This window comes from Ipomoea triloba, chromosome 5 (assembly GCF_003576645.1).
Source record: "Ipomoea triloba cultivar NCNSP0323 chromosome 5, ASM357664v1".
NCBI classification, from domain to species: Eukaryota; Viridiplantae; Streptophyta; class Magnoliopsida; order Solanales; family Convolvulaceae; genus Ipomoea; species Ipomoea triloba.
This window is the reverse complement of record NC_044920.1, coordinates 4,019,224-4,045,016: the sequence shown is the minus strand read 5'-3', so window position 1 is coordinate 4,045,016 and position 25,793 is coordinate 4,019,224. Positions and strand designations below refer to the sequence as shown.

At 35.9% G+C, this 25,793-nt stretch overlaps 2 protein-coding genes across 3 annotated transcripts; one reads left to right on the top strand and one right to left on the bottom strand.

Annotated features, from left to right (window-relative positions):
* Positions 1 to 254: 254 nt before the first annotated feature.
* On the top strand, positions 255 to 5,027 carry LOC116019527 (cell division cycle 5-like protein). The gene is made up of 4 exons (XM_031259779.1): positions 255 to 578; positions 1,165 to 2,862; positions 3,432 to 3,713; positions 3,846 to 5,027. Exons 1-4 carry the CDS (start codon positions 402 to 404, stop codon positions 4,680 to 4,682), a joined length of 2,994 nt encoding a protein of 997 aa, XP_031115639.1. The 5' UTR covers positions 255 to 401; the 3' UTR covers positions 4,683 to 5,027.
* A 962-nt stretch (positions 5,028 to 5,989) lies between these two features.
* On the bottom strand, positions 5,990 to 25,377 carry LOC116019812 (exportin-4). 2 transcript variants are annotated; one of them, XM_031260149.1, is made up of 33 exons: positions 25,234 to 25,377; positions 25,034 to 25,124; positions 24,193 to 24,280; positions 23,359 to 23,467; positions 21,549 to 21,647; positions 21,400 to 21,442; positions 20,924 to 20,995; positions 20,690 to 20,785; positions 20,259 to 20,501; positions 19,670 to 19,853; positions 17,765 to 17,876; positions 17,600 to 17,686; positions 17,360 to 17,498; positions 16,961 to 17,057; positions 16,805 to 16,867; positions 16,519 to 16,628; positions 16,250 to 16,354; positions 15,659 to 15,732; positions 13,650 to 13,725; positions 11,964 to 12,197; positions 11,312 to 11,383; positions 10,856 to 10,927; positions 10,489 to 10,553; positions 10,295 to 10,397; positions 10,080 to 10,211; positions 8,716 to 8,859; positions 8,179 to 8,286; positions 8,040 to 8,090; positions 7,873 to 7,950; positions 7,683 to 7,796; positions 7,266 to 7,462; positions 6,719 to 6,788; positions 5,990 to 6,512 (listed from the first exon to the last, which is right to left on the bottom strand). In XM_031260149.1, exons 2-33 carry the CDS (start codon positions 25,094 to 25,096, stop codon positions 6,324 to 6,326), a joined length of 3,489 nt encoding a protein of 1,162 aa, XP_031116009.1. In that variant the 5' UTR covers positions 25,097 to 25,124; positions 25,234 to 25,377; the 3' UTR covers positions 5,990 to 6,323. The 2 variants fall into 2 exon arrangements, with proteins under 2 accessions (XP_031116009.1, XP_031116010.1); XM_031260150.1 differs by having other exon boundaries at positions 6,324 to 6,512; positions 24,193 to 24,277.
* Between the last annotated feature and the right edge of the window lie 416 nt (positions 25,378 to 25,793).

The following is a 25,793-nucleotide window of genomic DNA, read 5'->3' as shown; positions in this document are numbered from 1 at the left end:
ACTTTAAAGTTGCTTTCAATGATTAATTTGAACCTTATTCCATTCTAATTGGATCGGAAATCATGAATTTTCCAGTGCACATTTTACATTATTATTTTCATGAAAAAACATAACAAAGTTTTGGAATACGATTTTAATTCTTTGATTCTCGAAACTGGTATATATATATATATATATATATATATATATATATATATATATATATATATATATATATATAATATCTTAAAATTAAATAACGTAAGCCCCTTTAGCCCTAATTCCTAAAGCCGTCCCTTTGTCTGGGCTTCTCACCTCCAGGCTCCGGCGACCACGCTCCGTTTCTCCGTTTCTCGCCTACTCCACTCCGCACTATCATTAACTGAGAAGCGAATTAAAGGTCCTCCTCCCGTTGAGCGAAGATGAGGATTATGATAAAGGGAGGAGTATGGAAGAACACGGAGGATGAGATCCTGAAAGCGGCGGTCATGAAGTATGGCAAGAACCAGTGGGCCCGTATCTCCTCCCTTCTCGTTCGTAAATCCGCCAAGCAGTGCAAAGCTCGTTGGTATGAGTGGCTCGACCCTTCCATCAAAAAGGCAAGTCTTTATTTTTGTTTCTGAAGTTTGTATCTATTCATTCATAATAGACTAGACTAGATGTACTGTAATCCCTTTGTAATTACCTATCTAACTCTTTCTTTTTTGTTTATTTTCTTTAGTAAGTTTTAATTTTAATTTTGTGTGCTTAATAGTAATTTTAATATATAAATTTTATAAATACTAAACTTAATTTTATGAAAAATTGAATTAAAATTAACAAGTCTACCATAACTTTGATTTGATGGAAAAATTGAGCATAGCATTCAGTGTGTAAATTGTGCTACAAAAGTGATAGCTGAATATAAGTACTGCTTGAGTGCTTGCAAGGTAAGACTGTGAATGAATTTGATAAAAAAGGAATGCTTGCTGTTAACAAAGTAGATTAGTGTGTTTCATAAACTGTTTGCTTTGCTTTTGACATTTTCCTTGCATATCTCTTTATCTATAGCATCTCCAGGTGACGTATGTTGTTGAACTTTCTGGTACCAAGAATTGTTTACATAACTAATATTTACATGTTCACTTATTCTGGTGGGAATATTGAGATTTTGGAGCTGACCAATCACTTTTAATGACATTGCAGACTGAGTGGACTAGAGAGGAGGATGAAAAGCTGCTTCACCTTGCAAAGCTTATGCCCACACAATGGAGAACAATTGCACCTATTGTGGGCCGTACCCCGTCACAGTGCTTGGAACGCTATGAGAAGCTCCTTGATGCAGCATGTGCCAAGGATGAGAATTATGAAGCAGGTGATGATCCAAGGAAGCTGCGGCCAGGAGAGATTGATCCAAATCCAGAATCAAAGCCTGCTCGTCCGGATCCTGTTGATATGGATGAGGATGAGAAAGAGATGCTTTCTGAAGCACGCGCACGGCTTGCCAATACAAGAGGCAAGAAGGCCAAAAGGAAAGCTAGGGAGAAACAACTGGAAGAGGCTCGGAGGCTAGCTTCTTTACAAAAGAGGAGAGAGTTGAAGGCAGCTGGAATTGATGTTCGACATCGAAAGAGAAAGAGGAAGGGTATTGACTATAATGCTGAAATACCCTTTGAGAAGAAACCGCCTCCAGGATTTTATGATGTTACTGATGAAGACCGTACAGTGGAACAACCTAAGTTTCCAACTACTATTGAAGAACTTGAAGGTGAAAGACGAGTAGATAAGGAGGCCCGTCTAAGAAAGCAGGATATTGCTAGGAATAAAATTGCCCAAAGGCAGGATGCCCCTTCAGCCATTCTCCATGCCAACAAGCTTAATGATCCTGAAACAGTGAGGAAGAGGAGTAAACTGAATCTTCCTGCTCCACAAATTTCAGATCATGAATTGGAGGCTATTGCTAAGTTTGGCATTGCCAGCGATCTCATTGGGAGTGAGGAACTTCTAGAAGGGAATGCTGCAACTCGTGCCCTTGTTGCAAATTATACCCAGACTCCACGGCAGGGGATGACTCCACTAAGAACCCCACAAAGAACACCTGCAAACAAGCAGGATGCTATAATGATGGAAGCAGAAAACCAAAGAAGATTGAGTCAGTCTCAAACACCACTACTGGGAGGGGAGAACCCAATGTTGCATCCTTCTGACTTTTCTGGTGTGACTCCTAAAAAGAAGGAGATACAAACACCAAATCCCCTCTTGACTCCTTCAGCAACTCCAGGAGGGACAGGTCTCACTCCTAGAATTGGCATGACCCCTTCAAGTGATGGATATTCTTTTGGAATGACGCCAAAAGGGACTCCAATGAGGGACGAGCTGCACATTAATGAAGAAATGGACATGGATGGCGGAAAAGTTGGGCGTTCGGATTCCAGACGAGAACTACGTTCCCGTTTAGAAAGTCTTCCAAATCCAAAGAATGAGTACCAGATTGTCATGCAACCACAACCTGAAGAAAGTGAAGAACCAGAGGAGAAGATTGAAGAGGATATGTCTGAAAGGATTGCAAGGGAGAAGGCAGAAGAAGAAGCAAGGCAGCAAGCATTACTCCGGAAAAGATCAAAAGCACTACAAAGGGATCTCCCAAGACCTCCTGCTGCTTCATTGGACCTAATTAAGAGTTCATTAATAAGAGCTGATGAAGACAAGAGCTCCTTTGTTCCTCCTACATTAATTGAGCAGGCTGATGAGCTGATAAGAAAAGAGCTTCTATCTTTGTTAGAACATGATAATGTGAAGTATCCTACTGACGAGAAATCAGAAAAAGAGAAGAAAAAAGGTACCAAAAAAAAATCTGTTTCTGTGCCTGTGATTGAAGATTTTGAAGAAGATGAACTCAAAGAGGTATGCATTTTGTTATATAATTTCTTATGCTTCTCTCTTATGTGTTTTAGTGTCATAGATTTTAGATGGCTTATGAAATGATCTGTTTGCTATTATTACCCATAAGAAACTACTTCATATATAATATATGAGAGAAATATGATAAGTTCAGCTAAGATGACAGCATCTGTTTCTTACATTATATTATTTGAGTTAAAGAAGGGAATGAAATATCCAAGTTAGGAAAATGAAGTCCTGAACATATTATTGCATCTAAAATGTATAACAGATGATAATCAATTGTTTATGCTGGGCTGGACTTTGATTTTACCTTCATCACTAAATTAAACAGGATGTAATCTGGCCTTTTATTGGAGTTATAGAGATGTTTTGCACTATTTCATGTAAGGGGTTCTCTAATTCTGCTATCATAATTTTTACTGGCAATTGATTATTATAGCTGATTATTATAGCTGGGTGGCTGTGGTTCCAAATTTTATTTTATCTTCTTTTAATTTCCTCTTATGCATATATAGTTAAGTATTCTTGGTATTGCCCTGACTGTTGAGTAACAACTTCCAACAATACAGGCTGAAGATTTGATCAAGGATGAAGCTCAGTTTCTGTGTGTGGCAATGGGGCATGAGACTGAATCTCTAGATGAATTTGTTGAAGCACACAAAACATGCTTAAGTGACATCATGTATTTCCCTACACGGAATGCCTATGGTCTTTCCAGTGTTGCTGGAAACATGGAGAAGCTCAGTGCTCTGCAATATGAATTTGAGAATGTGAAGAAGAAAATGGATGATGACACTAAGAAGGCACAGAAGCTTGAGCAGAAGGTTAAGGTTTTAACAAATGGATACCAGGTGAGCCTTCATTTTTCTTGGATGATTCATTACATTTGTTTTATGTTCACTTGTTATATTTCACCTTTGCTTGTAATTGTTAACTTTAAGAAAAAGTTCATTTGTAACTCCCTTTTTACTTTTGATGAACAGTTTCGAGCTGGAAAAATTTGGTCACAAATAGAGGCAACTTTCAAACAGATGGACACTGCTGGGACTGAACTTGAATGTTTCAAAGTGTTGCAAAAGCAAGAGCAGCTTGCAGCATCAAACAGGATCAATAATATCTGGGAAGAAGTTCAGAAGCAGAAAGATCTTGAGCGTACATTACAGAAACGCTATGGAGACCTCTTGGTAGAGAAAGAAAGAATTGAACATCTCATGGATGAGTACAAAAAACAAGCAGAAATGCAAGAAATTGAGGCGAAGAATCGTGCTCTCGAACTTGCTACGGCTGAGGCTGATGCTGCAGACAATAAAATGATTGCTGCACCGAGTAATGAAGATCCTGAACCTGTTGCCTCTGTAAATGAACATAAAAGTTCCACAGCAGTTGACCCAGCTCAAGAAAGTGCTAACAAGCAGACAGAAGATGAAAGTTCCATGGCAGTTGACCCAGCTCAAGAAAGTCCTAATAAGCAGACAGAACATGAAGGTTCCATGGCAGATGACCCAGTTCAAGAAAATCCTAACGAGCTGACAGATGATGCTCAGGAACAACCGAGTGGAAGCCCAAAACTTGGAATGGATATTGATGAGGTAGGGAGTACTACAGACACAAATGATTTATCTCAGTCAACACCTGCTGCCAGGGAATCTTCTTTGACTGATGAGGTGCATGTCGAAAATGCATGCAATGAATCCGAAAGTGGCGTTACTTCTGGTGGTCCCCAGTTAATGAATGCAGATGAAAATCCAAATAGTGGCAATGGCGGTGAAGCTTCAGCTGATGCTTCTGTGTCTCCCATCGCAGAGGACCAGGTCTCTTGAACCTGCTAATATGTATGCCATACTCCTATGCTGGTTGAACAAAAAGATTCATTGCTGGATGTTGGCACGAGACTCCAATAAACTTACCTAAGACTTGTACTGAACTTGTTCAAATCACGATGTTTTGAGATCTTGTTACACATTCTCTGAGATTTTGGACACATATTTTTCATGCTGGAGCTGTGACCCCCTCGTCCCATTGGGGAATTAGTTGCAAATTGTTTGGCAGAGTGTTAGGGGGAATGATCTGAAGTTTGTTGATGTGAACGCGTATACTGTTTTGATAAATAGGCCTTGTTTACATGGTGAGGCATTGAATCCACTGCATTTCCATTCAATTTCAAATTTTTGTTGGCAATTTATATTATGGATCAGGTTCAAATAGCATTATGGATTTTGGATTAAAATGACTGAAGTATAGAATTTATTACTAGTAAGATACAAAATTTCATAACATAAGATACATACACATGTTATATATTTACTTATTTTTCAAATTTTAGGTACATAATTTGTGATAATAGGTAAAAAAAAAAATCACAAAATACAAAACTTCATAATATAAGACATAACTATTGTTAATACAAAACTTCATAAAACTTCATAATGTAAGACATAACTATTGTTAATACAAAATTTCATAATTTCATAACACATCATAATTTCATAACACAAGGCACACATCACTACATTGAACCCTAATATTTAGTATAAGGATTAAGTTTTGTTAATCTGCACATATATGTTGTCCAAATAAGCTGCTAACCTTATGTTTCAGAAAATATTATCCCGCCATTTGATCGGACACTTCGTATAGATTTTTTTAATTGAATATGAAATGTATAAATAATAAATATTAATATTTTAAAATATTATGTAATAAAAGATGTATAATGTATTATTGAAAATAATTTTTTAACCCAAAGGAATAATTCAAGTGACAAATAGGCTTCTTTGTAAGGATGATTTTAGAATAACCCAAGATTTAATTCTACAAGTAACAATTCTCCTTAGGCCAATTCCCATGCCTTTCGAAGCGAACAAAAATTAGTCAGGTGAACACGAACCATAAAACAAAGATAAACCTGAAAAACCCCGTGGTTTACACTAAAATGAAAACTTTTTCTTTTTAATTATATTATAATATTGGAAGGAAGATAATTATTTATAGGGAAACAAAAAAAAATGAAAGAAAAATTTAATCAAATTTTAGCCACCTGTAGAACAAAAGGTGGAGCAGATCAATTGATTTGCAATAATACGAGTGTTGGTTGATTCACTGCACTTTCAACTTAATTACGTGGAAGGAAGGAACAACATACAAAAATATTCCCCATTCAAGAAAATCTGTGCTACGTTCAATTAGATACTTGTGCTTATTATCCATCATTTTGAAGCAGTTGAAACAATATCAATTGGCAAAAAGAGGTAAATGCAAACGGGATCAAAATTTCATACCATAGAAGGTGATAGCTGAACTAGTGGTTACCCCTGCTTCAAGGGGGTAATCAATCACCATAATTATCTGCTCCTCTACTTCACACTGTAAAGCCATTGCTCCAAGCCCAAAATAACACCCATAAATATTATATCTCACATGCCATTAACCCAATATGTTCTTTGCTCGAGCACGACCAACAATCATATTGTCCTAAGAAATCCACGAACTTCAATAAGAAAGGTACGCACATTTTTCCGGAACTTTTGGTAATTCGAACGATCAAGCGTGGAAGAGAGATTGTTTGAGCTTGTGAGCGACTGGAATGCATTTGTCAACCTTGATTTGAATGCTGGGTTCGCCTGCCTCTCTATCAATTCTCCGCCTAATCTCTGCAGGAAACATGACTGCATTTTAGGCAGGACGTTTGGAGTGATAAAACTTGCAGTCATGCGGAAATCACAAAGGTAAAAAAGTTTTTGGTATCAGAATTTAAACAAGAACTTTCTTGACCAATAAGAAGGTACAGAAGAAAGAGAACTGAAGCAAAAAACGTTGGAGTATAACTGCATGATACGTAAACAATAAGTGTAAAGACCTGGTAAAGAGCTTGTTCGCAAAGGATTAATGGAAGAAGAGCATCTGCAGCTGAGCTGACAATATCATTGCTGTAACCACAAAAAGATACAACAGAAACATCAGCAGGTCATCAAAGCAACCCCAAAACAGCAAATTTATGGCCATGGGTCTGTCGGTACCAGACATGTTAAACACTCAAATTTTCATTTCCTATGGACACCATGGACAGTTTTTATGTTTACTCAAATTGAGGGTCAACTTTGTAAATTGTTTGAATTAACTCTTAATGAACGATTAAAAGTGTCTCTAGATGTTGTGTCCCCCTATTTTCAAGAAGGTATGTGCCTTCATGTCTGTGCCCAACATGAAACTCAAGCCTATGTCTGAGTTTCCAAGTGGTGAAACATAATGGTTTAAGCTCATTGAACAGAAGGATATATGGATGTGCATGTCTTGAATATCTGAATACTATCAAGCCTAAATTTCCTCAAAAGGGAAAATTATATAATCTCTCTTTTTGACATGGGTGACAATAATAATATCCAAATATCATTCTTTCATCTCACCTGTAATCCTCAAAGAGGAGAAATTGCAATAGTGAACGAAGGAACTTGCTAAGAACCCCTTCTTGAACGTTTCCAGCAGAGTCTGTGGAAGCTGTAGCACGGGAACCTAACCCAATTTTACCAGCACCACTCTCCTTGTAGTGATAAGAAGCAAGAGCTTTTACTGCTCGTAGACACAAATCAACAACTTCTGGATCCTAAGGTATCATAAAGAAAACAGGAAAAAGGATTAATTAGACTTATTTCTCTGAAGTTGGGATTACACTTGAAACAAACTGAGGCCATTTTTTTAATCATCAAACCAAATCCATCATAATGAATGCGCAGGGGCAGCTTAATATTAAGAGTAGTTCATGTACAATCCTAAGCACTTAGGAGCATATGGACATATTTTATCATTTGGTATGGACAAGTTACCTGATGGCGTAAACCGAAATCCAGGGTTCTAATTATATGAATAAAAGCTTCATTATTTAATTGTGCAACCATTTCAGGATAAACTTCCAGCATATGTGAAAGCAGTGAGAAGTACTGAGGAAAAAAATCAGTAGATTAGTTTCTGAGCAACTTGCATTGGAATACTCAATTGAACAGTAAGAGAACTTACATCATGACAAAGTTTGGGGTATTTTAGTAGATCCAAACTTATTAGTGGGGTAACTATATGAAGACCCATATATACCACCTGGTAGACAAAACTCCAGAATGTTACAACAGACAAATGTTACACAAATATTTCATTTCAAAAATCCCAAAATTACAACACAAACATACCTGGGAAATGTTTGTACCATGAGCTTCGATGGGCTCTGATGAGAAGTCAATCTGCATATTCAGTTTTCCTGAGGTTAAAGGTTATCCCAAAGGTAGCAGCAAAAGAGGGGCATCGTGTACTAAAGGTAAAAGAAACTACCAGATCTTTTGAACAGAGGCTTGCAAGTAATTGGAGCAAAACTCGTATATCCTTGTACCGCTCAGTATCTTCCTCGGACCGCAAGGTCTTCGAAATGCTCAGAGATATCTACAGGTATATGTCAATTGTGAAAATATAAATGAGGAAATACTTTGATGGCTAAAAACATTAACACAACCAAAAGCTTTTGGGAAAAAAAAATAAAAAAAATGACAACTTCAGATGCTTTGGATGGATAATAACTTCATTTTATAAAGCAAAATATAGGACTCTGCAACTTCTGCTCTTGTGGTGGAATGAAAAGTCTATGGCTGCTATCATCATATCATGGACCTTCTGCATTATTTTTCTGTTTAATAGCAATGACTTGGTGTTTTCAATGAAATACTCTTACTTACCAGAATTTTTTTTAAACTAAAATAAAATAACATGTTAGATATAAAACCAACAAAAAAGTAAAACAGTGGTTCATAATAGATCATGCAACTTTAGGGCTTGGACACAATTTAGCAGGCGAGAGAGACAATAAGAAAATACCTTCCCAATATTGTGAGACGAATAAAGCTGAAGCAAACTCATACAGAAGCCAACAGCCACTGCAGTTTCATGAGCTTCTAGGTAAATGATTTGTCCATCCACCCAATCAACAACAAATCTAAGTAACAGATATACAACTGCAGACTAGAAATAGGCAACAATTGAGCATACGATTAACTCTTCAAATTGATAAATTAAATTTAAAAATGGAAATTTTTTTAATGGAATGCAATGGACTAAACAATTTAATTTAGGACCTCCAAGCCTAATTGAGAAGAAAGCACATGTTAAAGACATTTACAGATGCAACCACTTGGTGAAAACACCATAATTAATTTGACTTCGTCATGTCTGATCGGGTGTCAACCAATTGAGCAAGCACGTGAAGTCAAATATAAGTGGATGGATGGCCTTTCTTTATTTAGTCTTGAAGTTAAAATAATTCATTCAGTACATGTTTGTGAAGATGTGAACCTCAAGTACTGTATTCCTATATATTCTATTTTTAGTATGAAAGATTAAATCACAACAGATCATAAAGAGCATCAAAATTCCAAATCAATCCTATCTCATTATTAGGTTGATATAGTACCTTTATAGTTAAAGGCATAGTTTGGTGCACATAATATTTTTATAAAATAAATCATTTTGTTGTAATAACTTTTCCAAAGCTTAGTCAAGAGTATAAAATAAGATGAAGAAAGCAAAACATAAATCCATTACGGGCAAATTTTTAATACTGTAGAAATCAATTATTCTAAATTAATCCTCACTGAGAATTTGAATTCAAGTAAACTTATGAACAATAGGGATAGCTGATCTAATGCCTTCTCATCAGAGGATGATCGTGGAGGACTAAATGGAGTATTGTGTCTGGAGATGAAGGGGCAACAGTGACAACTGTGACAGAAAATGTTGGAAGATGTGACCAAGAGCTGCGGCAGGGATGAGGTAGGATGTTTCCCTGAATTTTGGAAAATAGCTTATTTGAAATTTTATTTATGCTGGTTTAACCATTTTGGATGAAACATCATCTTTGAAGAATAATTTTTAGAGGAATTGTAGTGTACCAAGGACTGGGAGATAAACAGTTCCTTGGGTTCAGAACTAGTGCGAAATGCCCACACTGATCAGAAGGAAGGAAACTGTATACAAACTAACTTTTTGGGGGTCTCAAAAACATTATCTAAAGGTAAAAACTGTTGTATTTGATCACTACAGCAAACCCAATTACTATGTTAATAAATGAACTCATCACCTATAGAACCAGACAATTAACTTAGAATCTACTTTTACAAATAAAATGAACATGTAAAGCATTTGACACAAAATCAATTGACCAGAAATTCATGCTCAATCAATACCTCATGTTTGTAAACTTCTAGAAGTGTCAGTACAGGATTCATTACTGAGAATCCTATCTCATAAATTGCCTTTTGTGTTCGAGGTTCTGTCGCAATGGCAACTCCGCGAAGCCGCTCCAGCAAACAGCTGACCTATAGGTTTTTATTAAAACCAATAAGAACTTTATGAAGGATATTGAAAAAAAAAATCTGAATTGCAAGCTGTTGCCACCAACCAGTAAGATGATGTCTGGCTGTTCAGCAACTTTTTTTAAATCATTCCTGCCTGACAGTTCCACAAGGTAAGCTGTCATGTGGCTTGTTAAGTATTTCACATACCTATGGACAGTTACAATGCAAATCAATGTTAAAAGTTGCAAACTAAACATAAGCAAAAGATATATAAGCATAACCTAGAATATCTACTCACTGATATGACATCTCTGAATCTCTCATACCAGTAGCTGAAAGAACCAGTGTCTGAGCAAGTGAACGCTGTCATTAAAACAAAATAGCATTGTAGTTTCCACTGGGAGAAAACATTGTTCAGTGCAAGGCTAGTAATTTGGAGAAATATAATCCCCGTGCAAAATAGGAGACAAGAAAGGAAGGATAGACAGACCCGGTGGGCATGGGTGAGAGAGGGGAGTCTCTTCAGCCCTTCAAAATGGTACACTAAAACAAAGTAACTCATGATGTTGTTTCTTCTTTAAAAAATTGGAACAAGACTCAGAATGCACCTCTACCCTAATCATTACTCCCTTAACCAACTAAAATAAAACCTTGAGGTTATTTACCTGATAAGAAGCATATAGTGAGAAAAGAGTTCTTTCATTAGCAAATGCATTTGCCAACTCACGCCAAGAGTCCTGCAAGATAACAAATTGGATAGATAGTGTCAAATCAAATTTCAGTCTTTTATCACTTTATATCTTTTTTTTTAAAAAAAACAATTTAGAGCATAAGATTATGAACAGAGCGAACTCAACATAAATTATTATAGATACTATTTCAAGATTTAGTTCCATTGTAAACTGTCTAAACCATGTGACTGAATCACTAAAAACCGGAACAAACACACTTGGAAAGGAAAGGGGAATGAAGTGCATTAATGAAGGTTCACTTAAAACATTGCACATATAGACAGACAATTGACCAAGCTAACAAGGTGAACAGACACTGAGAAAAGAGAGGGGAGGAGGAGCATTAATCAGAGTCACAAGAAACATTGTAACAGAAGACACAGAACTGACCAATGCCATAAGGTGTGTACAAACACTCCTACGTCGAACAAGTCCATGGAGCAATTCAAAGCAAGTAAGTGCCTGTCAAAGCAAAAAGAAAATTCAAAACAGAGAGCAATTAACAAAATTAAAACTGTAAGTATAGCAATACTAGGAGAAATTCGTATGTGTGGTCATGTTGCTTAAAATGTTGGCAAACTAAGGAAACACTCTGCAGTAATAAGTTACTCAAAAGTTGTTCAAAACATGAAAGGTCAGTGTGCCCAAGACAGTATAAAAATATACAAAGTTGTGAAAGCTACTTGGACAGGTTCTCTTTATTTATCTGGCACTACATATACCAGGGCAGAGCTACACTCTTTTGATACTGAGCAAATTCCCCCATGTTTTGAAAAATAATATATGCCCTATGTAGGTTTTAGCACATTTGTGAAACTGCCACTGAAAAAATACTGGGACAAATATATTACAAAGAAAAGTATACAACTTAAAAGATAGGGTAAGTCATAAACTTAGAGCAGTTATTTTATAGTATATTTTTTATAGGTAAAAACTTAAAATAAATAAGCCTGTCCACTTCTTCACATAAAATGGTTCTCTCCATTTATCTTCTAATTTGGATGAGGCTCAACAAAGTAAACAGAACTTGCAGACTTCATACCTGTAAATCTTTTTCACCAGGATATGAAACAAGTGAGGTGATCGAGAGGCGAACAATAATATCAAGCACAACCTTGCCTTGACTGTGCTCTCCACAAAAATTAAGCAATGCTTTCCTAGAGTGTTCTTCCTTAAACTGGCCTTCAGTAAAACTATCTGAACTTTTACTTTCTTTATATTCCTCAGGTGGCATCAAATAAGTTGAAGACCATCTTCTGAGGAACCATATAACTGCCTGTAGTGCACAGCTCATATAAGTTACTCAAGAAAAACGAATAAACAAGCATTTAAAAACAAAAAAAAAAAAAAAAGCCAATGAAAGCAAAGAAGAAAATTGAATCATCCCATAAGGATTTAAAATAGACATTCTAAATACTGATATAAACCTTGCTAAAAAAAATTGTCCCATCACCAATAGAGTGGCATAGGATGCAAAAGACATGCAGAGAATATTTTTGCTGCCAATGTGTTCATTGTACATTGTGTTAGCCATCATGGATTAGGACTACAGACACTATTATTCACACTTCATTTGCACTATTTTCACACTTTTTTGAGGAGTAAGCATTTATTTCATCATTGAACATGTTGCACCCCTGTAAAATGAGTCCCAATGGCATATCAAGCACAAGCTAGGCCCAAAAGGAAACCTGTGAGCAATCCACTTCAGACAGCAACCAGGAAGACCAATGCCAAGGGGCAGACTCGGTGCCACACAAGGAGCTCAGCTTCTCTAGGAGAGCATGAGCCAGGTAATGCTGAGGTAACGAGGGGAGACTTCATCAAGCCCATGCTCAGGACCTCAGCTACAATATAGGCTTGGCACCACTCAAGACACCTTAGAGGAAAGACATGGCAAGCACATGGAAAATATGAACCACATGGTCCCTGCAACTACCAAAGTGGACATGGAAGGTTCTACTGTTTGTATATATACCCACCATTGATCTCAAAATGGGAGAACTCAAGTCAAGAACCACTTAAGCACAAGTCTGAAACTAGATCCTAACAAAGAGCCCAACTAAAAGTAGCTAGGTCTGTAGCCTAGCCATCGGATTGGCTTGTGATAGCCTAGCCCCTTATAAATGCTTGGCACTTTCTTCACTCTTAACCCCACATAGTAACAAAGTTTGGTGGCTTACCTTATAGTCCATACCCTATTAGGTTTCCACACAACATTGGTGCCCACCTATCCTATCCCCATTCCCCAGATACCCTCATCTCTATCAAGTATCAACCAAATCCCTCCAAATAAATAATCCAGTTGGATCCAAACACCAACATCACAAAATAGCAAAAAGTTGCCATAACTATATTCTTCTTAAAACAATTGTTACTGTAGCAAATTGAAATCCCTATTTAGTAGACATTTCAACAACTGCATTTCAAATTATGTGCATTAACAAGTGAGTTAGCAGGAAACAAGAGGTTAAACTTGATTTCCTGTCCTTAAGCCTGTGGAATGGAATTACTTGAATTGAAAATTAATCACAAAATAAATAGTCACTTGACTGCAAGCAAAATTACAACCAATTTGGGACTACATAAATGGAATAACTGAAATGTAATGGGAGATTGAAGAAGCATGTCCAAAGAATGAGTGTGGAAAAGCAAAAGGTTAAATCCCACTAGAGTATTAAACGTCAACTCGATAAGATCTTAAATCAGAAAACATTTGGCTCACTACCTCCATAAGTCTAGGGCTAAAAAATGATGCTCTCAACTCTGGATCTAAACTCTGCTCAGCAAATTTTATTATAGATCTGCCAAAGGAAAAAAAAAAGAAAAAAAGGATGCATGGATATTGAGAAAGAAAAAGTGGATTATAGAACTTTAAAATCAATGTAAAGATCAAATTGGTTAAACGACGGCCAAATAAACATATTCAACATTTTAATGAGGTACCAACGTTGTCCTTAAATAATGAAGAGTATACCAGCCTTTCTGGCCAAAATTATGAATGTATGTACATGTGCATAATTTGACTTCCTACAATTTATACAAGGGTTATTATTTATTAATTCATCAATGCCGCCTAAACTAATAATGTACACAACCACAAAATTTTCACAGGAAAATGGGGTTAAAAAAAGTGAGGAAAATTGTGGCAGTGTACAGAGGTTGATGTCATTTTCCAACAGTCACGGAGTTGTCTGTCTAAAACTTCAAGTAGTGTTCTAAACCCAATAACTATGCAGAATTTACTTTGTTGTCATGCCAAGGGACCTTAACCCCACCCCCACAAAACAAAATATAAAATAAGAAAAAAAGGGTTCATCTCTAAAACTGAAACAGATACAGCAAGAACTTAATAAATACTCCATAATACTTTTTGGAGTTAATACCCATTTTGGTCCCTCGACTATAGCGTAATACTCGATTTAGTCCCATACTATTAAAAGTACCCAATTTAGTCCTCAACTTGTAAAATCATACTCAATTTGGTCCTCCGTTACAATTGTCATCCATCTATGATCTACCGTTATAATCAGGGGCCTAATAGTCGAGGGACCAAAATGGGTACCCCCACTCGCCACCATCCCGCCGGTGTCTCTCCTCCTCCGCAAAAGCAGCAATTCTTCCGCTTCCAACAACCGCCACTCGCCACCACCGCCGGGTTCACGACGAAAGGGAACCCCGTCCGCTCGCCAACGTCATTTGCCTCTCCTGGCTCTCCAGTCTCCAGTCCATCCATATACCCCAAGACGCAGCAGTATATACATACAAACAAATACACATAGAGAGAGAGAGAGAGAAGAGTCTCTCTAAGAAAGGAGGAACATGCGTTTTGCTTTATCTGCTTATCCTGTGTTATGCTGCTTTAGCTTTATCACTCTCCACCTTCTCCACCACCTCCATTTCTGAAAATTTCCCAGTAACTTACTCACCAGTCCTTTTTATTATGCTACAGTGCTGCATTTAGCATTTCAGAGTGGAAGGAATCCCATTGTTGACATTCATCCTTTTGGTACTGTATGGGGAGTGTATCATCGGAAGAGGGGTCCGATCGGTAGAGCGAGTGATGCGGGAGCTATAGTCCCAGTGCGAATGTGAGCGAGTCGGATAGTTGTTCTAGTAGCTTCACTTGTCGGCACTTTGATGCATCCACTTCTATAGCCTCTTCGCCGTTCGGAATCTTTTCCAATCCCTTGCAGCCATTGACAGAAAGGTCTGTCGCTCTGGGATGACAAATCTCAGAATCATCAATCAGATTTATCCGGTTCGTCAAATTCCTTACTCCTTCATTCTGAATCTGATGACCTTTCACACCACTGTTCCTTGATTCATTGACGGTGGCGAGTGGCGGTTGTTGGAAGCAGAAGAATTGCTGCTTTTGCGGAGGAGGAGAGATACCGGCGGGATGGTGGCAAATGGGTTACCCATTTTGGTCCCTCAACTATTAAAATGACGTTTTTGCCCCTGATTAGAACGGTAGATGGATGGCAATTGTAACGGAGGACCAAATTGAGTATGATTTTACAAGTTGAGGACTAAATTGAGTATTACGTTATAGTCGAGGGACCAAAATGGGTATTAACTCTACTTTTTGGATAAAGAATTGATAGCAAGAGTATGCATTGTATACTTCTATTTTTGCAAAATGATAGAGACTTCATGCCATGAACAATTCTACATGGATGTAAATGCAATATTTTTCAAGTAGCCATGCAAATAGGAAGAAAACAAGATACTTACCCAGAGAGTATGACAACTGGATGCTTTTCAGTTTCCATAATGTGGCTAAACTGGGTTTGTATAGCGTTTGGCACCTGATATATTACAAAAATGTCACCCATTAATATAATCCAGAAACTAGACTAGGACGAACTAAAAATAGTAGGCAGTATAATAAAGGAGTTAAGTGTAGCATGGAGAGCTTGAAGAAACATAGTGATTATTGTCTGGCATTAGTAAATGCAGGCTGCACCAGAACTCTAAAGCATAAGAGTCCAGATATTAACTGGTAAAAGTCAATAACCAGTAAGTCATGCACTAAAAGGACTATAAAATTTAGCAAGGTAAACACATCTTAAGAATAAAAAGAAGTCCTTTATTAGATTGCTAGTCCAAGCTATTAATTGCAATAGAGACAGGTTCCTAAAAGTTAAAAGGTGACGAAAAATGTAAACAAAAATGAGCCAAGCTACAGGTATCAAAGGAAATCTTATACTTTAATAAGTCAAGCAAATGCTGCCAAGAATTCTATCTGAATATATGACTTTTTTTTTATTTGAGTATTTAGCACAACCTATACAAGTCAAAGTGCGAAAGAGATCATTTAATTACCAAGGGTGTCTCACCCTCCCCTTCATCAGCTAAAACATGCCCAGTTATCAATAATAGTGAGTAAAGCTCTTCCAGAGTTTGAGTTGGATCATGAATGCCTCTGCCCTACATGAAATGAACAGAATATGTAATAAACAAGTCAAATTAACAATCTATTTCATCCTCATACTATTTTATCTGTATAACTGGAATTCTGGAAATATTGTCCCAATACTTGCACTAGTTATGACTATTAAAATACCACTGGAAATTTCAAAGACATTGTATACCTGATGAAGCCTTGCAAAACGCTCAGAGAACAGTCTAGTCAGAAAAGGGACAGTAATATCAATAGCAGCACGAGCAATAAGGGCATAAGTGCTTAATCGTTCGTCCATGGCTACAAAGTGACAGAAATTAGACACAATAAGAACCAACTGCAGAGATTACCAAGCTAAGAGTACGAATATGAGTAAATGACAACCTAAAAGTGGAAACTGCCATCAGATTAAAGAATGCTAATGTTAAAGCACAAAAGAAGCTTAATAACGTAGTTTATCTAGCAATGATAAGTACCAGCAATAGAGGCCTGAAAGTAACTAGATTCATTATCATCACTGAAGGCTGACGCAGAAGCAACTACAGCAAAAAATAATGTTACAAAAGATTCAAGGATAAAACATACATTCCAATAGTAACTTAAAGCACACCTATGAAAACATTAAGGATTACCCTGTAATTCAGATTCTACTATCAGTGTAAAAAGACTGGCTGCAGCACTAATCCCTTCTGGTGGGAGCAACTCCTTGCAATTTGTACTATGCAATGGCTGAAAATGTATATAAAAAAATTTTTTAAAAAAAATTAAAAAAAAAAAAGATACATAAGAGAAACTCAACAAGATGTGTTGTAAGCAAACCAAAAGATTTTATTTTGTCCACATGACAGGAAAGAAACAAAAACACAAACCAAAACCCAATTCCAACTGCCTCCACCATAACTAGATACATTATTTCCATATAAATGCAAATAAGACAAGAAGCAGTACTATGATATGTTTGCTATCACACCTAATAGATATCAATGCATCAGAAAAAGTAGTAATTAAAAATATAACTTCAAAACAAATACCATGAGAAGTGTAGTCCAGGAATCTAGTAAGATATCACGTGCCACCCAGCTCCACGTCTCCTCTTCTGTGAAATTTTCCATTAGATCCTTGATGGCTTCACACATTAGGGCAGACAATAGACTGAGAGTGCCGTAAGGCCTGGCATGGCAAAATACCAAAAAAAAAAAAAATGAAAAGTGCATTAAACAAAATATGTTACCCAAGTACAACTATGGCTATTCTACTCACATTTAACTGACCTTATAGATTTCAACAGTTGGTCAAATACTATCGGGGAGGTAACAGTTGCTATGGATAGAAGTGCCCGGCAGCCATCAAGCAGTTCACTGCATGCAACCAAGAAAATTGGTAAAGCACCATCTCCCATAATAAGAATAAAGTTTATTGGATGAGGATAAAACAACCTTTCACTTTTCCCTTCTTTAATCTCTTTTGAAACAACACCAGGAGGGTCAACCCATTGAATAATTCCACAGAGCAGTTGAAGAAGGTGCTGTCTTTGGGTTTGTCCATCATCTACAATCAAATACATGAGTACCTTTAAATTAGTACTCAACTGACCACAAATCATAGGAAAAAGCAAAAGGAAAAAAAGTTTGAGGATGAAGAAGCAAGTAAGCCAGCGATCCTGGTTAACAAGAGAATCTTTACATTAACTTGCTAAACTAGATAATGGATCAACAAGAAGAAAAAACTATTCACAAAAATGAAAGAGCATAGAAAATGATATCTAAATAAGGTACATCACTCAACCAGCTTCTAGTGACAAAATTTGGAAGATATAAAGCAAGACAACAAAATTTCTATGAGAAAATGCAGGACATAATTGCACCAAATACCAAGAACATATTAACAACTGCAAAGGTGGTCATGCATTTTCTTAGCCCAAAGCACTTGAAAAGGCAAAAAGTCGTATCAATTACTGAATTACCCTGACTTCTCAGTAGCACATCCATAGATAAAAGGAAGGAGAACCCTTTTCTGTAAGTTGGTTTCACACATGCATAATATTTCATGTCTTTCCATCATTGTTGACCAAACAATTTTCATTTCAATTTTATATCTCTGTTAGTCTGATTTCTAGGCCAACTGTATACTACTATACTCCATGCCAAATGAATCTCATGCACTGGATGGCTATTGTAATTGGCAACAATAATTAAGTATGGCTGAAGATCCATTTGCAGTATAGTGTAATAATTACGGAACATAGTTTTGAGTCCAAATTCAATTGTATGGGTACAGGCAATCCAGTTGGCAGGCTCGGTACACATGAACATGTGTGGACAACTTTTGCATTCAGTACTACTTTTTCAGCTTCACTCTTCGATCTTTCCAAGAAATGCAATAGTTTTATTAGACAATAGACATACTCTTTAACTTCAACCTAGCTTTTCACTTTGTATTACATCGACTTCATCTCAGATAATATAAATTTACCTATGGAATTCCCTATCCTCTCTTAAAGTTGCACTAATAAAGGAAAAGGTGTATGAACATTCACTTCGAAAGGGCTAAAGAGTTACAAATTTGGAAAAGTAAAGACTACCTTAAGGAGGTAACTGAAACTCACAGTAAAACTTGGATTAATATTATTTCGAACAATTTAGTTTTCCTAGTATACACTAAGTAGTGTGCATAGTGGGGCAAAAAGCAGTAATCTTGGTATTGTCAGAACAGTTCAGAGTATGCCTATGTTGAGGTAGTTGATTTATTACTTCAATCCTTGTAGTTAATACTTGTCAAAGATTGTAGGATTACCAGTTTTCCTATTATGTCTCAACTTGATTTGTTTAGTATAAATGCTCCTTTATTATTGTAATCTACACATTCAATTTGGCAATTTGCTTATTTATTTTATAAGAAACATTTTATTCACAATATATACACATATGTAGTGAACCCCATAGGTGCTTACAGAAACTACACATTCAATTCAATTGGAATACATGGTTTAGTATAACATTTTGCTCCATTATATCTTGGTTTAGTTTCTTAGTGGTGGCTCATTATCACCTGCTGGACTGCCCTCACAATTTCAAACAGGTATCTTAAATGATACATATCATTATCACTATCTTATAAGAATATTCAAGAAGCAAAGACTTAATGGATCTTTTTATAAGTATAAATTTGAATTTATGAATCTGAAGCATAACACTTCAAGTGAAATTTTTCCATGTTAAATAATATAAATTAAAAATCACTTTTAAAACACCATTTCAGAACCTTTTTTTATTCATTTAGACAATTAATGAAGTAACTAATAATCTAACAGTGAGAAGAAAATAAAATTAAAGAAACAGTACCAGATGGAAATATGGATCCTGACAAGGAGCAGAACTGCACTATAAGTTTACGAGCACTGACAGCAAGAGGGCAATCAAGCCAGTAACCTTCACAAGAAAACTTCTGCCTAAGAGAACCATACAGGCCTAAAAGCCAGCCAACATGACCACTTGATATCAGCACAGCCCTCCAGGAGGGTCCAGGCTAGAAACAAAATTACAATGGTCAATAACTAGAACAAGGAGCTACAAATACAATGAGAATACACAAAAAAACATGAAAATTGGGACATTAGGCAACTTAGCTGCTATTAGTTGACATTCATTTATAATTTGAAATGGTAAAAAAGATATTCAAAAGATAGGAGCACCCACTGAGGATGGGGAGAAGAGGTAGGGGAACAGTAAAAAGAATGCATGAAGAAGCAATCACAAAAGGCCAGTAAAACTTTCATTCTTTCATTTGCATATTTGTGCAGGGTTCTTCTGTATGTATGCTATCAAGCTTCCTTATTTCCAAAAGGGGGTTTCATTAGTTGTTTTCTGCGAGTGGATAAAACTACCTTAACAGCATGTGACTTACAACAGGAAGAAAAATACAGTTGCTTACTTGCACCAAATTACACTCTGTCATTCTAGGTGTATCTATGTCATGCTTAACCGCAGAAGGAAGATCCATGACTTGCTTTGCACCATTAGGCATCATGGAATTGTTTTGGAAATCCCAATTCAAAATTTGATGAATGAAACGGAGAGCTGCTGTGCAAACTTTAACTCCAGGAACAGCAGAATGAGATTCAACTATTCCTCCTGAGACAGCTATAGCAGCATCTTGTGCCCAGCAGTAGAATGTCTGTAAATTGAAAAAAACAAAACAAAACAAAACAAAACAAAACAAAAACTATATAAAAATAATTAAATAAATTTTGAAAGTTAAAGCAAGTGAAAAAAATACTTTTCTGACAAACTATTAGAAGGACTAGAAACAGGTTCTGAAGCAATCTAAGCTAGCAAAAATAATGACAAAGACAATTAGCTTACCATCATATATTCCAGCTCCAATGATTTCTTGCACTGTTCATGATACTCTCTTGGAAGACCCATAGCAGTTGAAGTAGAGAGTGAAAATTCAGAAACCTGGAAAACAATCACTTCCAGCTAAAGACGTATAATAAAAGAACCAGCCATAGACCACAATCTAGGTGAAAGATGGTTTTTCATGTACCAAACCATTAGCTAGATAAAAGAGGGTTTCTACAAAATAAAAACAAATACCAGAGATTCCAAAAAATTAATTCCAGCGAACTGCGCATCAAGACCATGGCTGCCAATGATTGCCTGTCTCACCTGAATTTGAAGAAATGTGGAGTCAACATGAAATCAGCTTGATTGTCAGAAAAGTCTTACAATACCAATTTCTCAGCAAAAAAGCGCAAAGTTCAAATTAATTGTTAAGTTATGCCTACTCATCAAACATAATATGGTTTTAGTAATTTGAATATTTGATTCACCCTCAACAAATGAGGTGGCCATGGAAATCCAAGAATACTTTTCATCACATGTGTGGCCCTATTGAAAAATGAAAACCAAGAGGTGTAGATAAAGGATACAGTACAAAGCAGTCTTTACTTGGCCATGCTCACATTTTGTGAGCACATCCAGGGAAGGGGGCATTGCAGATTCACAGATTTGACACTGTTAAAGGCGAACTATGAAATAAAGAAATAAAATTTGAGGAAATAATTTCATACCTCAAGGAAAAATGCCTCCCTATCAGCAGCTACAAATTCCATCCTGAAAAAAGGACATAGTAATGCCAACTTATGAACTATTGAATCAGCTTTGAACATATGTCATGTGGCAAGAGGGTGATGCAACTCTAAAATAGAGAGCAACTTACCATCCTCTTTTCATCAATTGAGCAGCCACTGAAGCAACTTTTGCTTGGACATAGCCTTCAGCTGAGCCGGCATGTTTTAAAACAAAGCAAAGACAAAAACTGCAGCAAAAGGACAAACAATTAGCTGAACACCAGAAGAGAACGTAAAGACTAATAAAGTTTTGGGATAATAAAATGCTCCAGAATTGTCATTCTAGTTGTCACATTTTAACCATGCCAGACTTTTTAGAAAGGTGGTTAGATGCACTTAGTCCCTTCACATAATTCTAAGAGACAAAAGAGCATGTACATAATTAAACTAGTATGTTGGGCTGTGCATTGCACAGATGATTGTTTGTTATCCTGTATATTTCTTTAGATTATTTAATAGCTTTTTTAAAATTTTGTTTTTACAGCAACAATAATATATACCCTTATTAAAAAATAAAAGAGCAAGCTTTTGACAATTTGAAAAACACAGAAAACAAAATCATGATGATTTCAAGAACGAGCAGTAGCTTACAATAATGGGGTTTTTTCCCTTGAGTTTTTCATTAGTTGACAAGGAACTCTCCAGAGGTCATGGAAAATTATTCACTTCATGGCTAACTTGCTTCCCTTTTTATTTAGGACTTTATTAGTTAATTTCCTTTTAGTTAGCTTAGAACTCTATTACTTCCTACTAGGGTTTATTTATTATTTCCTAGTATTACATTTGCTTATTACATTGGAATTTCATTTACCTATTAGATTAGAACTCAAGAGTTTACGTCTATAAATGCCAATAGACTAGCTTTACATTATGTAATATTAAGTTTATAAGATTTATTCTTGTTTTGTGGGTTTTAACCCCGTTTGGTCATGGGAATGTTACCTTTCAGCCTAGATGTGTGGACACGTTCTAGTCTTGTCATCTTTTGCTTTTCATTGTATACAATTTTGTTCATTTTGTTTGTATGTGTATAACACTATAGACTACTGATCCTTTATGATTATACTTTATAATTGTACTTCTATATAACTGTGCAGCAACAATTAAAAATTATTTCAGACATTGCATAGCATAGATGAAAATATGTGCATATTTTTTATATATACACACACTGAAACACATAAATAAATAAAAAAAAAAGGCAATATACAATACTCAAAATGTATATATTACTCATTATAGTTAAATATACACCAAAAAACAGCCATAATTAGTTTATCATATACTTCGATAAAGTAATAGATTTATTAACAAAGGTATGTGCTAACCTATTATCTCTAATTAGTAATCTTATTCAAGCAACTATTGGGTTCTTGAATTAATATCTATTTAATTTTATACTCCATATTATTTATTTACTTATTTATATTTAATTATTGCTGACTGTTCTTCTTGCTTGGCCACTTCATGCTTTATATACTTATGTACAATATGATTTGAAATTTTGAATGAATGAGTTAAGAGACATTTGTGAATGATGAATGTTAATACTATGTACATTAAGGAAAGTGAGACAATTACATTGGCAAGGCCCAAGCAAGAAAATGAGACAAATAAAATAAAGGGTAGTAAGAAAAGAAAACACTGGATCAAAGAGCTAACTTATAAACCAGGCTTATTAGTGAAATAAAAATAAAAATAAAAATCAAACCTTTGCACTTTGTTGCGATTATATCCAAACCTTTAAAATTTGGCAATTTGGCAATAATACTCTTAAACTGATAATCAAGTGTAATCTGAGGAAGAGATTCTTAACACTTTCTTCATATTTTTATCTTATGAAAGGAGATAGTTAACCACCATTGCAACATTTTGTGTGAGTTTAAGCCTCAAATTTACCTTATCAAATGCCTTTTATCATCAGCCTCAAGAAATACCCATTCTCGTATTGCTGCATCTCTAAGTGCTCCAGCAGCCTGGAACCGTGCCATTGCCACCTGAGAATTCTCTGGAGAAGTCAAGTGTTGTCAGTTCAAACATCACACACAAATACCATTCACACTTCTCTAAGATGTATTATGCCTTAACCATTGACCTCTTATTGGTTTTCTTCATTTTAAGACCATTACATAATATGGAATCTGTAAACAAGCACAAACTTGTTTTCAAGAATGCAAGTGCATTTAAAAAAAAAAAAAAATCTGTATGAGAGATATGCCAACCTGTTTTTAACCCTGAAGAGTAAATTATAATCACCCACTTTAAATAATAAATAAATAAAAGGTAAACTAGAATCATCCAGACAAATTTTTGCTTGTTAATAATATGTAACAAGTAAAAACCAAATTTTATGATCTCACCAACAACTCAATAGATGCCTAATAGCTAGAAGAAAATCAACTAGAATCTATCATTAATTTATCCGACCATCTTATGACTTTGACTACTTTTCAAAGTGTACTCCAGTTGCTACAGGCCATCCTGTTAGTGTTGTCAGCTTCAAAGGATGCATTCAAGCAATCTTCCTCTTCCTCACATTTTTTTCCCGCAACTGCTTTTATTTCTCACTTGATTTATTTAGTTTTAGTAGTTATATGATGTCAAAGCCATTTAATAACTCTGGTAAATGATTTCAAAATTTGCAGATTATATTTTTAACATTTCAGTAAACCCTCTCTGTGTGTGTACATCAAAATGGCAAATAACAGACAAACAGGCTTTTCAAAAACTCACCAAGAATGAATTGGCATGCCTGGTATGGCCGAGGAGACTGGCTAAGGGATGAAATGATTGCCTCAGCTGCTGGATCACCATGCACCTTCTAAGAGATAATGAAAATTATCCAAGTTAACATTCAATGCATGCCAAATAGTCTACACTAAAAAGTAAACAACGTCAACAATGACATGCTTCAACATTTAAACAGTACAGGAAAATATCAACCAAAAAAATTAAAAATAATGCGCTGTAATAATAAGGGGGGGAAAGTCATCAGGTCTCTAGAGAAGAGCATGGTGCCTGACCACATTCCACTATCTTATGCAGACAGCACTACTTTATCCTTTGAGAATTTGAAAGAAAAGATTAATTAAGATTAATTGCTGTCAATTTGAATTTAATGTTTAGTAGCTAATTCATTCAAAGACAATTTTTTTACCAATCACTGATGTGTTGGAATTATATTACTGTAAATATAAATGCCCACTGCTTATACACAAACCAATATAGAGAACCAAATGCACATTATAGATTCAAGGAGAAAGCAACAGCTTAAAGCAGCTTTTCTTAGAAATCAATTCCTAGCTCCAAAGATCAGAACTGACACCGAATAACAATATACCCTCTCAACTACTTCAGATGAGGCATCAGTGCACCAGAGCCCCTAATCAACAAATGAACATCCAGACAGCACAAATTCAAATCGACACAACCATTCTTGCATACTGATTGACAACTTAATCAATCATATAATACAAAGAATTCCCACTTTAATAATTTACACTAGTTGATTCTTCCCTGCAATCAAATCAATGGAATAGGAATTCCTCACCGATAAAAAAAATGTGAATTCTACCTGAATCGAAGTGCAAGCGAGCTCAAAAGTTCGCATAGTGGATTGGAGCTGATCCAAATCCATGGCTCAGCTGCTCCTCGAATGTATCAGTCTAAAAAATATGTATCAAAACACAATATTATGCATAAGTGTATACATCTATCCATCTATATATCTGTGTGTGCAGAGAAAGAGATTGTAGACAGAGAAAATTGGCGTACCGTATGAAGGATATGGTGAGTCTCAGTAGGTCTATCAGTATTCTACAAGGACTGGTGGTGGCGCCGAGATGACGAGAGCGACGAGGAAGAGAGCGCGCGTCTTGGGGAATGGGGAGGGAGTATATGTATATCCTGCTCTATGTGACTAAAGTGGCGAAATTTGTAGAAATTATTCAATTCGTTGTAGTAACTAATTAGTAATTAGTAATCAATTATTGTTATTTATATTTAAACTCAATTAACAATTTATTTTGAAATAGATAATGCATTTGTAAAATTGGTTGTTTTGAGTTGCAATAAATTTCATACAGGTTCATCTAAGGTTTTTTGAGTCCACCAATATTCAATTACGTGACCTTTTCTTAATGAGAGCCACAGAGGTCCTGGCTATCCACTTAAGGTTTAGAGTTCTACTATCGAGACTCTCAAATTCTAATACATCAATTATACTCTCGGGTGTGTCAAGCATGGATAAAACATTTTCATCTTGTAGTCCAGAAAAAGGTTGTATACATCCAATATTTGTGAGAGGGGGTAAAAAGTTGTGAGTAAAGTTTAGG

What these genes read in the sequence shown, in the direction of transcription:
- LOC116019527 (XM_031259779.1), top strand. Translation starts at nt 402, where the DNA reads ATGAGGATTATGATAAAGGGAGGAGTATGGAAGAACACGGAGGATGAG. An exon ending in AAGAAGATGAACTCAAAGAG is followed by an intron (nt 2,863 to 3,431) that starts GTATGCATTTTG and finishes CCAACAATACAG; the next exon opens with GCTGAAGATTTGATCAAGGA. An exon ending in TTTTAACAAATGGATACCAG is followed by an intron (nt 3,714 to 3,845) that starts GTGAGCCTTCAT and finishes TTTGATGAACAG; the next exon opens with TTTCGAGCTGGAAAAATTTG.
- LOC116019812 (XM_031260149.1), bottom strand. Translation starts at nt 25,096, where the DNA reads ATGGATTTGGATCAGCTCCAATCCACTATGCGAACTTTTGAGCTCGCT. An exon ending in CAGAGTGTAATTTGGTGCAA is followed by an intron (nt 19,854 to 20,258) that starts GTAAGCAACTGT and finishes TTTTGTTTCTAG; the next exon opens with CCTGGACCCTCCTGGAGGGC. An exon ending in AGGATCCATATTTCCATCTG is followed by an intron (nt 17,877 to 19,669) that starts GTACTGTTTCTT and finishes ATTTGATTGTAG; the next exon opens with ATGATGGACAAACCCAAAGA.